General features: G+C 40.7%; 1 protein-coding gene across 12 annotated transcripts in view; it reads left to right on the top strand.

The window, feature by feature from the left end:
- LOC135885529 (sodium channel protein type 2 subunit alpha-like) overlaps window positions 1-12,395 on the top strand; it is a 165,932-nt gene that overhangs the window by 85,792 nt on the left and 67,745 nt on the right. For all 12 annotated transcript variants that reach the window (XM_065413270.1, XM_065413276.1, XM_065413275.1 and 9 more), the window contains 3 exons: window positions 6,057-6,230; window positions 7,562-7,918; window positions 10,460-10,912. In XM_065413270.1, the coding sequence (XP_065269342.1) occupies window positions 6,057-6,230; window positions 7,562-7,918; window positions 10,460-10,912 (984 nt within the window). The remainder of the gene's footprint in view (window positions 1-6,056; window positions 6,231-7,561; window positions 7,919-10,459; window positions 10,913-12,395) is intronic.

Here is a 12,395-nt window from a genome sequence, read left to right as displayed (position 1 = left end):
TTGGGTGTTTGGCTAACGAGGAGGGGACGCAGCAGGTGGTACCTGATGGTGGGAGGCAGAGGAAGAAAAGAAGGGCAGCTAGTCCAATACACAGGGGGGAAGAGTTGATGGAAGTAGCATCAACACTTGGCCCCGGGAGGATTCAGGATGGCAATAGGGGGACTATAAGGGAAAATAGAGACAGACAGGAGTTACGGCCGCAGGGAACAGGGGATAGATTGGTAGATTGCGCTGCCCCCAGGCAAAGGCAGGTTTATGTGATTGGGGACTCCTTACTGAGGAGGTTAGACAGGCCTGTGACCAGGGCGGACCCGGAAAACAGAAGGGTGTGCTGTCTGCCGGGCGCTAAGATACGGGATGTGGACCTGCGGTTGAAAAGGATCCTAAAAGGAGCGGGTAAGAACCCCTTGATCATCCTTCATGTAGGAACGAATGACACGGCTAGGTTCTCGCTAGAGAGAATCAAGGGAGATTATGCCAGGCTGGGGAAGACGCTTAAGGAAGTCGAGGCTCAGATTATCTTCAGTGGGATTCTGCCTGTTCCTAGAGAAGGACAGCAAAGGGCAGACAGGATTGTGAGGATAAATAGCTGGCTAAGGGAGTGGTGCTATAAGGAGGGCTTTGGGATGTATGGCCACTGGGAGGCTTTCGGGGACAGACAGCTGTTCTCGCGGGATGGACTTCACCTGAGTAGGGAAGGAAATAGACTTCTGGGAGGGAGGCTGGCTCATCTCATCAAAAGGGCTTTAAACTAGGAACTTGGGGGAGACGGTTGGGAGATGTCCAGTTGATCTCCACGCCAGATTCCAACACTGAAAAAGAGGGCGAGGAGAAAAGCACAGATATAGGTAGGGGTAGGGAATTGGACATAAGAAGGAGGGGGCAGATGGACACTACTGGGTCCGTACCAAAGTGCATAACTAATGGGAGAATGGATAGACAGCATATGGTAAGATGTTTATACACCAATGCGAGAAGCCTAGGTAACAAAATGGAGGAATTGGAGCTCCTGGTCCAAGAAATGAAACCTGATATCGTAGGAATAACCGAAACGTGGTGGAATGGTAGTCATGACTGGAGTACAGGTATGGAAGGGTATGTGCTGTTTAGGAATGACCGGAAAAAAGGTAAAGGTGGGGGTGTGGCATTGTATGTCAATAATGAGCTAAAATGTAAAGAAATAATAAGTGATGGAATGGATAAGACGGAGTCTGTCTGGGCAACAATTACACTGGGTAAAAGAACTACTAGAGCCTCCCCTGAGATACTGCTTGGGGTGTGCTATAGACCGCCGGGATCTAGCCTGGATGCGGACAGAGAACTATTTAATGTTTTTAAGGAAGTAAAAACTAATAAGAGCTGTGTGATCATGGGGGACTTTAACTTCCCAGACATAGATTGGGGAACAAATGCTAGTAACAATAATAGGGCTCAGATGTTTCTAGACGTGCTAGCAGATGAATTCCTTCATCAAGTAGTAGCTGAACCGACGAGGGGGGATGCCATTTTAGATTTGGTGCTGGTGAGTAGTGAGGACCTCGTTGAGGAAATGGTTGTAGGGGACAACCTTGGCTCGAGTGACCATGAGCTAATTTGGTTTAAACTAAATGGAAGGGTTAACAGAAATAAAACTATGACTGTGACTAAGGTTTACGATTTCAAAAAGGCCAACTTTAATAAATTAAGGCAACTACTTAGGGAAGTGGATTGGGCTAACATACTTAGAGAGCTAAAGGCAGATGAGGCCTGGGATTATTTCAAGCTGAAGTTGCACGAGCTGTCCGAGGCCTGTATCCCGAGAAAGGGGAAACGGTCAGTAGGCAGGGGAATTAGACCCAGCTGGATGAGCGGGCGTCTCAAAGGGGCGATTAAGAAAAAACAGAAAGCGTACAAAGAATGGAAGAGAGGAGAGATCGGCAAAGAAACCTACCTTATTGAGGTCAGAGCATGTAGGGATGCGGTGAGAAAGGCCAAAAGCCGTGTAGAGTTGGACCTCGCGAGGGGAATTAAATCCAATAGTAAGAGGTTTTATAGCCATATAAATAGGAAGAAAACAAAGAAAGAGGAAGTGGGGCCACTGAAGCTTGCAGATGGAGTGGAGATTAAGGACAATCTAAGCATGGCACAATATCTAAATGAATATTTTGCATCGGTGTTTAACAAGGCTAATGAAGGGCTTAGGAATAGAGGGAGCGGGACAGAGGGGAATAAAGGAGGGGCAATTGACATTAAAGTATCAGAGGTGGAAGCCAAACTTGACCAGCTAAATGGGACTAAATCGGGTGGACCGGATGATCTTCATCCTAGAATATTGAAGGAGCTGGCGCGAGAAATTGCAAGCCCCTTGGCGATAATTTTTAATAAATCTGTAAACTCGGGGGAGGTACCGATGGACTGGAAAATAGCTAATGTGGTTCCTATTTTCAAGAAGGGGATAAAAAGTGACCCGGGTAACTACAGGCCTGTTAGTTTAACTTCTGTAGTATGCAAGGTCTTGGAAAAAATCTTGAAGGAAAAAGTAGTTAAGGACCTTGAGGTGAATGGCAATTGGGACAAATTACAACATGGGTTTACGAAAGGAAGATCGTGCCAAACCAACTTGATCTCCTTTTTTGAGAAAGTAACAGACCTTCTAGATAAAGGAAATGCGGTGGATCTAATTTACCTAGATTTTAGTAAAGCGTTTGATACTGTGCCGCACGAGGAATTACTGGTTAAATTAGAAAAGATGGGGATCGATATGAAAATCCAGAGGTGGATAAAGAACTGGTTAAAGGGGAGACTGCAGCGGGTAGTACTGAAAGGGGAACTGTCGGGTTGGAGGGAGGTCACCAGTGGGGTTCCTCAAGGTTCGGTTTTGGGTCCGATTTTATTTAATCTATTCGTTACTGACCTCGGAACCGAATGTAGGAGTGGGCTGATAAAGTTTGCGGATGACACAAAGTTGGGAGGTATTGCCAATTCGGAGAAGGATCGGGATATTTTGCAGGGAGACTTGGATGACCTTGTAAATTGGAGTAACAATAATAGGATGAGATTCAATAGTGGGAAGTGTAAGGTGATGCATTTAGGGATGACTAACAAGAATTTTAGTTATAAGTTAGGGACGCATAGGTTGGAAGTGACGGAGGAGGAGAAGGACCTCGGAGTCCTGGTTGATCGCAGGATGACTATGAGTCGGCAATGTGACGTGGCTGTGAAAAAAGCTAATGCGATCTTGGGATGCGTTAGGCGAGGTATTTCTAGTAGGGACAGGGAGGTGCTGCTTCCGTTATACAAGGCGCTGGTGAGACCTCATTTGGAGTACTGTGTGCAGTTCTGGTCTCCTATGTTTAAAAAGGATGAACTCAAACTGGAACGGGTACAGAGAAGGGCCACTAGGATGATCCGAGGAATGGAAAACCTTTCCTATGAAAGGAGACTCGAGGAGCTCGGTTTGTTTAGCCTAACCAAAAGAAGGCTGAGGGGGGATATGATTGCTCTCTTTAAATATATCAAAGGGATTAATACCAAGGAGGGAGAGGAATTATTTCAGCTTAGTAGTAATGTGGATACGAGAACGAATGGATATAAACTGGCCGTGGGGAAGTTTAGGCTTGAAATTAGACGAAGGTTTCTGACCGTCAGAGGGGTAAAATTTTGGAACAGCCTTCCGAGGGAAACGGTGGGGGCAAAGGACCTCTCTGGCTTCAAGATTAGGCTTGATAAGTTTATGGAGGGAATGGTTTGATGGGATAATGTGATTTTAGTCAAATAGGCATTAACGGGCCATCGCGGGTAAAATGAGAGTCCAGCTGTAGAATCTTGCCTGTATGCTCGGGGTTCTGCTGATCGCCATATTTGGGGTCGGGAAGGAATTTTCCTCCAGGGTAGATTGGCAGAGGCCCTGGAGGTTTTTCGCCTTCCTCCGCAGCATAGGGCAGGGGTCGCAGGCTGGAAGATTCTGTTGTGGGTGAGTCAGCTTTTGTGGCCTGCATCATGCGGGAGGTCAGACTAGATGACCATATTGGTCCCTTCTGACCTTAAAGTCTATGAGTCTATGAGTCTATGAGTCCTATCGTTAGTGATACCAGTCACTCTGAAGCCCCAACCTTCCAGCTAGGGGCACTGCTTTATAGTCACCTACATTGGAGCACCCATGTAGAAGAAGAGTGGGTTACTCACCTTGTGCAGTAACTGAGGTTCTTCGAGATGTGTCCCCCCCCATGGGTGCTCCCTCCTCCCCTCTGCTTTGGAGCATAATGTTTGGGCTCTATGGCAGAGAAGGAACTGAGGGCGGTTGGACGGCACAGCGCTATTTATACTACCCGTGCACAGCATGGGGGAGGGAAAGTGCGCATGTGCGGTCCAACGGGCACTGCTATTGAAGATCACCAACTCCAGAAGCAAAGGCGCTGCCACACCTACAGTGGAGCACCCATTGGGACACACATCTCAAAGAACCTCAATTACTGCACAAGGTGAGTAACCCTCTCTTCCCATCCTCCTTCCCCTCTCTGTCAGAATCCTTGTTATTTTGCTCCTGCCAGGGTCAGCAACGTGTCCGTACATGGACACAAGTGTCCGTGGTAAAAAATTTTGAGGTCCGTGGTAACTTTTCAAAAAATTGAATGACATACCCCCCTCCCCCCCTCCCACACACAAAATGTCCGTCACAAAGTACGGTAATTTTGTCAAGTGTCCGTCACACAACATGGTGGTGCCGACCTCTGCTTCTGGCTTTGCGGTGGAAGGAACTGACTTGGGGAGGGCACTCTGTCCCTTATGTAGCCTCGCCTTCACTACATCATGATGCTGAAGAGAGGAGTGGGGGTGCAAGAACACTTTAGCTGACACTGTTAAAATAGGTGCAGTACCCATTAGTAGGAATATGCAGAGCCATCTCAAAGAACTCCAGTTACAGGTAAGTACCCTTCATTTACTGTATGGTAAGTACCTGTTCGCTACAAATTATGTTAGATGTGGCTTTGCAGAACATTACTACATCTGGCACTGTGCAAGGTAGTCCACAATCAGTAATTAAGAATTGTTGGGGTGAATTGGAGGGTAACCAAACAGATCTGTATCAAAATTTAGCCTCAAATAGATATTCAACCAAATTTTGGTCAGAATTCTCATTGTCTGCTTTGACTGAATAATTTTTCAAACGTACCTACTTAGGCCAAATATTTGAATCCTGGCTCCCTCTTACGTCCAGTTCCTATAGTGTTCCAGCCTGCATTGGAAAGAAGGAGAAAGGTGAAAGGTTGGCTCTACTGCCCATTTAACTTCAGCTGTTGCTTCTCTTCTCCTAGCCTCATAATTGCCAATTCATGTCAGGCTGTCTCAATTTCTGCTCCTCTACTATCCAATATCAGACCCTCTCTCAATCAGGAGTGAACTCAAAAACTCTGAAAAAGTGAAAGTTTAAGTTGTTCCTGTGGACTGTAACGAAAGTTGTTATTATTTATTAAACATTTTATGTTGCAGTAGCACATCTCAAATCCTTACTTTTGCAATCAATATTTTAAAATTATACTTTAGTCACTATCGACAAATATTAGAAAAGAGGGAGATATCAATGTAATGCCTGACTTTTATTAATTCACTGGGGCCAGAATATAAGCAAAAAAATATATGTATTAAGGTCTTTAACCTTCCTAGTTTGTACTAGTCAACTTCAGTTATTAAAAACAAAAATACTTTTTCTTTTCAAAATTGATTAATACTTTCCTGAACAGGTTTATATAGATTTTCTTTATAAAGAGTGAGGACAACCACTTTAACTAATTAGGGGTTTACTATAATTCCTGAATACCTTTGTAATGGAAACAATGAATATTCTATCCATGCTCTGTTTTTTGTAACAGGCTAACTTCAGCCCTTGTGTAACTCCACTGACGTTAATGGAGTTACACCAGGGATTAATTTGATCCAGGATATTCTTGTATTTTCTGCGAGTGTTTTTTATTACTGACACCTTGCTGTAATAAAGATATCACTTATTGCTCAATCTTTGTTTCTAATTTTACTTGTTTTACAGCTATGTAACACTAACAAATTACATTTTCATTTAGGTTTTTACCGGGATCTTCACAGCAGAAATGGTTCTCAAGTTAATTGCCCTGGATCCTTATTATTATTTCCAAGTAGGCTGGAATATTTTTGATGGGTTTATTGTTACCCTTAGTTTGGTGGAGCTTTTTCTTTCAAATGTGGATGGACTATCAGTTCTCCGATCATTCAGATTGGTAAATATATTAGTAAACAATGTACAGTTACAGTTAATACATTAATTTTATCATTACAAATTTTTATGTTTACATAAGTTTATCAGCATTTTCACTGCACATGTAATTTCTCTTAAGTGCCAAAAGATGCACCTCTTTAGGTACAGGTCTACCAAAAGTTATTTATATTATTATTGCAAAGTAATATATGTAATTTTATGGTTCAGAAACAGTTAAACAGTAATTCAAATGGAGGCAATGGTAATTACAAATGTATTTGCATTATCATGACTGCATAATAACGTCATTACTGTGCAATTCACTATTGTCACCATTATAGCTCACTGATAGAAAATGTATATATTTAGTGTGTGTTGGGAAAAGATGTAAATAAGAAAAGTTATAGGGAGAAATTACTTACAATCCTTATTTATCTTTATGTCATACTGTTATGTCAAAGGAATAGAACTCTTCTTTTCAAATATTGGATTTATGTCCAATGACTAAAATTACAAAAAGTTAATATTAAATATTTAAGAAACTGACTTTCATCAGTAGTGAAGTTCAGCTGTGTATTTTAAGGGAGAAATATTTCATTTTTAGAATAGCAATTGAGTAGCTGAGGCATTACTATCTTGGGCTCTTTTTTCTGTCTGACTTAACATGATTTTTTGTAGTTGAGAATAAAAATGGATTTAATCAAATATTTTTATTAAGTTTTTGCTGGATCAGGGATTAGATGTTACAAGGGTCTCTCATTTATGTTCTTTCCTCAAATCTACAAATATTGTCTGTTTTGTATTTAGCTTTTAATTCCAGATTTATGCCCATGAAGATCTTTTCTACATTGTTTGAAGAATATTCTTCTAATCAACTTTTTTTTTTTATCTTAAGTGTTTTGGGGAAATTTACCTTAAAAGGTCTCCGTCTTGGTCTGTTAGTGTGATGCATTCTGTTTCCTCTCCACCCTTTTCCCTGTATGATGCTAATAGCCTGTCATGCTCAATATTCACTAGCCTGCAGGTTATATTATTGGGAATTCCACTTGCTATGTCAAGTTGGGCAGTGGAAGGATGCATGACTTCAGTTTCTGCCACAGACAGGGTGATGAAGGGTCAGTTGTAAATCTGTAGAATTTTGTGGACTTCCATAAGACCTGATTTGTGAGTGAGTTATGGAATTTGGAGGATCATCCCTAGGTGGTGCAGTAATTTAATGGTAAATTAATAGAAATCACAAAGATAAAACATTACAATTTTTTGCATTAAGGACTACTCATAGTCTATGGTCTGAAGTACATTTCTCCAGCTCTGTTGTAATTGTTGTAATGATGCTTCTTTGTTGTTTTCCAGTTGCGAATTTTCAAGTTGGCAAAATCTTGGCCCACACTAAACAAGCTGATAAAGATTATTGGTAACTCAGTGGGGGCTTTGGGAAATTTGACGTTGGTGCTGGCCATCATTGTCTTCATTTTTGCTGTCGTTGGTATGCAGCTGTTTGGTAAAAGCTACAAGGAATGTGTCTGCAAGATCTCCAATGACTGTGAACTTCCACGCTGGCACATGCATGACTTCTTCCACTCTTTCTTGATTGTATTCCGAGTACTATGTGGAGAATGGATAGAGACTATGTGGGACTGTATGGAGGTTGCCGGCCAAGCCATGTGCCTTATCGTTTTCATGATGGTCATGGTGATTGGAAATCTAGTGGTATGTAACCAAAGATTTCAAGGGATGGAACACCCATTATGGCTACAGGATCCGTACTGTATATTTTTTGTTGATAGATATTCTGTTCTATATTGATTCTTATACTGCGCTTATCACCATAGTATCTGAGCTCCTTCCAGTAGTGCATTCAGTAATGTGACTAACGTGTCATGTGTGTGTTCTCTCATCCTGTTTCCAATGGAGAAATGTGTGCAGTGAAATGTGGGGGGGAGGGGTTGTTTGTTTTGGAATTTTTTTATAGTGTGTAACATTAATTATATATATATATATATATATATGTTTTGTGTGTGTGTGCGTGTTTGTATATATATATGCATACACACATTGCTATGTGTTTGTTAGAGAAGGCAAGGTCAAAAAATGTGCCTTGTGCTTAAAGCAGAAGGTGGAGGGTTTGTGATGGTCCTTAGTTCCCGTTCCTAGGGTTATTTTGTGTTCTGTTTTTTTCTTCATCATGACATCTACAATCTTGGGCCAGTCCTCGGGAAAGCTCTGTTCCCTGCATAAATGAGCTTTACCCTTCTTGTAGAAAGTTCCATTGTGCTAGAGGAGCGACTGGCTTTGATCTGTTCCATCAACATACATATTTTGGCCCCTCTTCTCATCACTCCCCTCTTCCCATCAAAACATCAGTCCTAGGAGAAATCTTGTTCAGGTTCTGCCAGTCATACACAGGTGCGAACGTATTTTTTAAAAATAAAAATATGTGATTACAAAACCACAAAAGTTGCCTTTAAGCTCTTGCTGTCAGGTGTAACACCCAAAACATTTTTTTGCCTGCAAACTATCTTGAGCTCAGTCCTAGCAGCCAGCCAGGAGCTCTGTCTTGCTTGCCCAGTCCCTGCCAGCACTGAGCTGTCCGTGGTCCTGCTGCTTTTTCAGCCAGCCAGAAACACACTCCTCTCTCCTTTAGCTTCACGCAGCAATGACTACTCTGGCCCTGCAGCTCCTTTCATATGAGCCTGCTGGGCCCTGATTGACTGCTCCCTCATTGGCAACCTCCCTCACTGGCTGCAGGGAGCAGCCTGGAGGACTTCTCCACTGCTCCTTTCTGGAACAGGGAGTGGTAGGACTACAAGGCCTCCAGCAGGGGGCCTCTGGGCCTAATACATCCTGTCACACCAAAATATAGAACTCGGTTTAAAATATATGCAGACAATTCTGAGTTATCATTGTGATGGCTAACATGAAAAAATCTCCAAAAAGTGAGACTTTTTTTTTTACAATTAGGTATGCATAGACACATGTGCCTGCAAGTAATCATGCAATTGCAAATACCTTGTTTTTCTGGCAAAAAATGGAATTCTGAACTATAAAAATTCTTCGAACAAAGAAATTGAAGTAATGTTCAGCTAGCACATTACTTTGTTAAACCCCAAAGAAGATAAAAAATTCTCTGTCATCAAAATCAAAGAAAAGATGCTTTTGGTTTTTAAAATGCATTTTTTAGCAGGAAAGAGGAGTGTATGGCTTTACAAGCGTGATCCAAAGCCCGCTGAAGTCATTCCATTGATTTCAGTGGATTTTGGATGTACTTATGTCTTGGAGGTGTTAGGGTAGGAAAAACCTTCCTAGGTCTTTGGACGCGAATCTGTGGACTTACCTAGTGTGCTTTTTTTTGTTTCCGCCCTCTTGGGCCAAAAATGCACAAAATTATTTAATCAAAACCAAACTGCTTTCCTACTTTAAATAAACCAGGAAAAGCCAAAGTATGCCAGTTAAAATTTGTATAGAATCATTCTCCTATAGTTCTATTGCAGATTTCATAATCTTATACATTTGTGCTTCATCAAAAGATCTGAAGGTAACCAGCACAATATTTGCAATTACAGATTTCCTTCCTTTTGTGTACATCGTTTATATTATTTAGAATAGTCACATTCTATATTCATATTCATATTATTTACCACAATTTCATTTTATGATGGTCTTATTTTTTTAATACATGAAGTTTAATGCGTTTTGAGGTATAAGGAAGGTGGCATAATAGGATTAAGAAAATACCAATACTATTAGTATATGGAAACAAAAAATAAAAAGTATTTACATTAGTATTGAAAACCAGAAGTTGAAAAGGAGCATGTTTTTTATTTATGTATACAGGACCATTTATATGCTCAAGAAATCCTGAGTTCTAAATCCATCTCTACCACAGATTTACTGTATGACTTTGAGGAAGTTGCTTAACCCATCTGTATCTAAATTTCCATTTGTAAAATGAAGATTATACTACTTTACTTACCTTTTCAGGAGTGTTGTGAGGATTAATTAGTTAATGTTAGTACAACTCTTTGAAGATATAAAGTGCTCTATAAGTCTTAAGTATTTAAATAATAAAATATAATTTCAAAGTGGAGATTGTAGAGATTTAGCCACACAACTGTTCTGTTATTGGAAAATCCCTGCACACACTAAAATTTTATCAGAAGTACAGTAATATGAAAGCATTATGTTTAAAAGTAATTTTTGTTAATAACAAAAAGAGAGGGGAAAGATCTAGCAGTGTCTCTTTGTTTTTAGGTACTGAACCTGTTTTTGGCCTTGCTGCTGAGCTCATTTAGTTCAGACAACCTTGCTGCAACGGATGACGATAATGAAACGAACAATCTGCAGGTCGCTGTGGCAAGGATTCAGAGGGGAATAGATTATGTGAAAAGAAAAGCACGTGAATGTGCCCAAAAAACCTTTGTGAGAGTACAAAATGATGTAGATGAAATAAAATCAATCAGTCAGCTAAACAACAAGGAAGACAACTACACTACCAACCATACTGTAGCTGAAATGAATAGAAATCTGGATAATCGCAAAGATAATAATGGAACCACTGGTGTTGTAGGCAACCGTGATTATGCATCATTCATACACAACCCAAGCCTTACTGTGACCGTACCAATTGCTATTGGGGAATCGGATTTTGAACATTTAAATACAGAAGAGTTTAGCAGTGAGTCAGAGCTGGAGGAAAGCAAAGAGGTACGACTTGAAAATATTTATGCTGTATAAGTGTGTGTGTGAGATATATAGCCAGTTGTGGTTGCCCTGAATTTTGGCATCAATTATATTCTTTCATATTATGGCTTACATTGTTGTTTGGATGCCACAAGCTCAAGGAACATATATGACAAGTTAGTATTTAAACATAGAAATGTCAGGTTGATCAATCTTAGTCCTTCCTCCTGCAAGACCAAGTATACCTAGACCATCCTTGACAGATGTTTGTGTAACCCATTCTTAAAAATCTCCAATGATGGAGGTTCCGCAACCTCCCTTGGTAATCTCTTCCAGGTCTTAACTATCCTTATAGTTGGAAAGTTTTCCTAATATCTAACCTAAATTTCTCTAGCTACAGATTAGGATGATTAATTCTTGTCCTACCTTTAGTGGACATGGATCATCTTCTTCTTTATAACAGCTGTTAACATTCTTGAAGGCTGTTATCAGGTCCCGCCTTGGTTTTCTTTTCTCAAGGCTAAATATGCCCAGTTTTTTTTTAAAAACCTTTCCTCAGAAGCCAAATCATGTATCATTTTTGTTGTTCTGCTCTGGACTCTTTTCAGTTTGTCCACATCTTTCCTAAAGGTTGGCACCCAAAACTGGGTACAATACTTCAGCTCAGTGCCGAGTAGAGCAAAACCGTTCGCTCTGTCTTGCGTACAACATGCCCCAGAATTACATTTTCCCTTTTTCACATTGTGGCACATGGCTGGCTTTCATTCAATTTGTGATCCATTATAACCCCCAGATCCTTTTTAGCAGTACTGCCAGCTAGCCAGTTATACCCCATTTTGTATTTGTGCATTTGATTTTTTTTCCTTCCTAAATATTGTACTTTGAAATTACCTTTATTGAGTTTCATCTTGTTGCCTTCAGAACAGTTCTCCAATTTATCAAGGTCATTTTGAATTCTAATCCTGACCTTACAGAATGCTTGCTACCCCTCCCAGGTTGGTGTCATCTGCAGATTTTCCTCTCCACTGTCCAAGTCATTAATAAAATATTGAATAGTACTGGACCCAGGACTGATCCCTGCAGGATTCTACTAGATATGTCCTCCCAGTTTGACAGTGAGCCATTGATAAACACTCTGAGTACGGTCTTTCAACTAGTTTTGTACCCACCTTATAGAAATTTCATCTAGACCATATTTCCCTAGTTTGTTTAAGGGAATGTCATGTGGGACTGTATCAAAAGCCTTACTAAAATAAGGATATAGCATAGCTACTGCTTCCACGTGTCGACTAGGCCAAAGACTGTGGTTTGGCATGACTTGTTCTTGACAAATACATGTTGACTATTCCTTATCACCTTATTATCCTCTAGATGCTTTCAAATTGTTTAATAATTTATTCCAGTATCTTCTTGGGTATCACAGTTAGGAGGACTGGTCTATAATTTCCTGAGTCCTCTTTGTTCCCCTTTTAAAAGATAGGTACTATATTTGCCCTTCTCCAGTCTC

Source organism: Emys orbicularis, chromosome 11 (assembly GCF_028017835.1).
Source record: "Emys orbicularis isolate rEmyOrb1 chromosome 11, rEmyOrb1.hap1, whole genome shotgun sequence".
NCBI lineage: Eukaryota > Metazoa > Chordata > Testudines > Emydidae > Emys > Emys orbicularis.
Note: the sequence above shows the minus strand (reverse complement) of the source record. Positions and strands in the feature narration are given on the sequence as shown.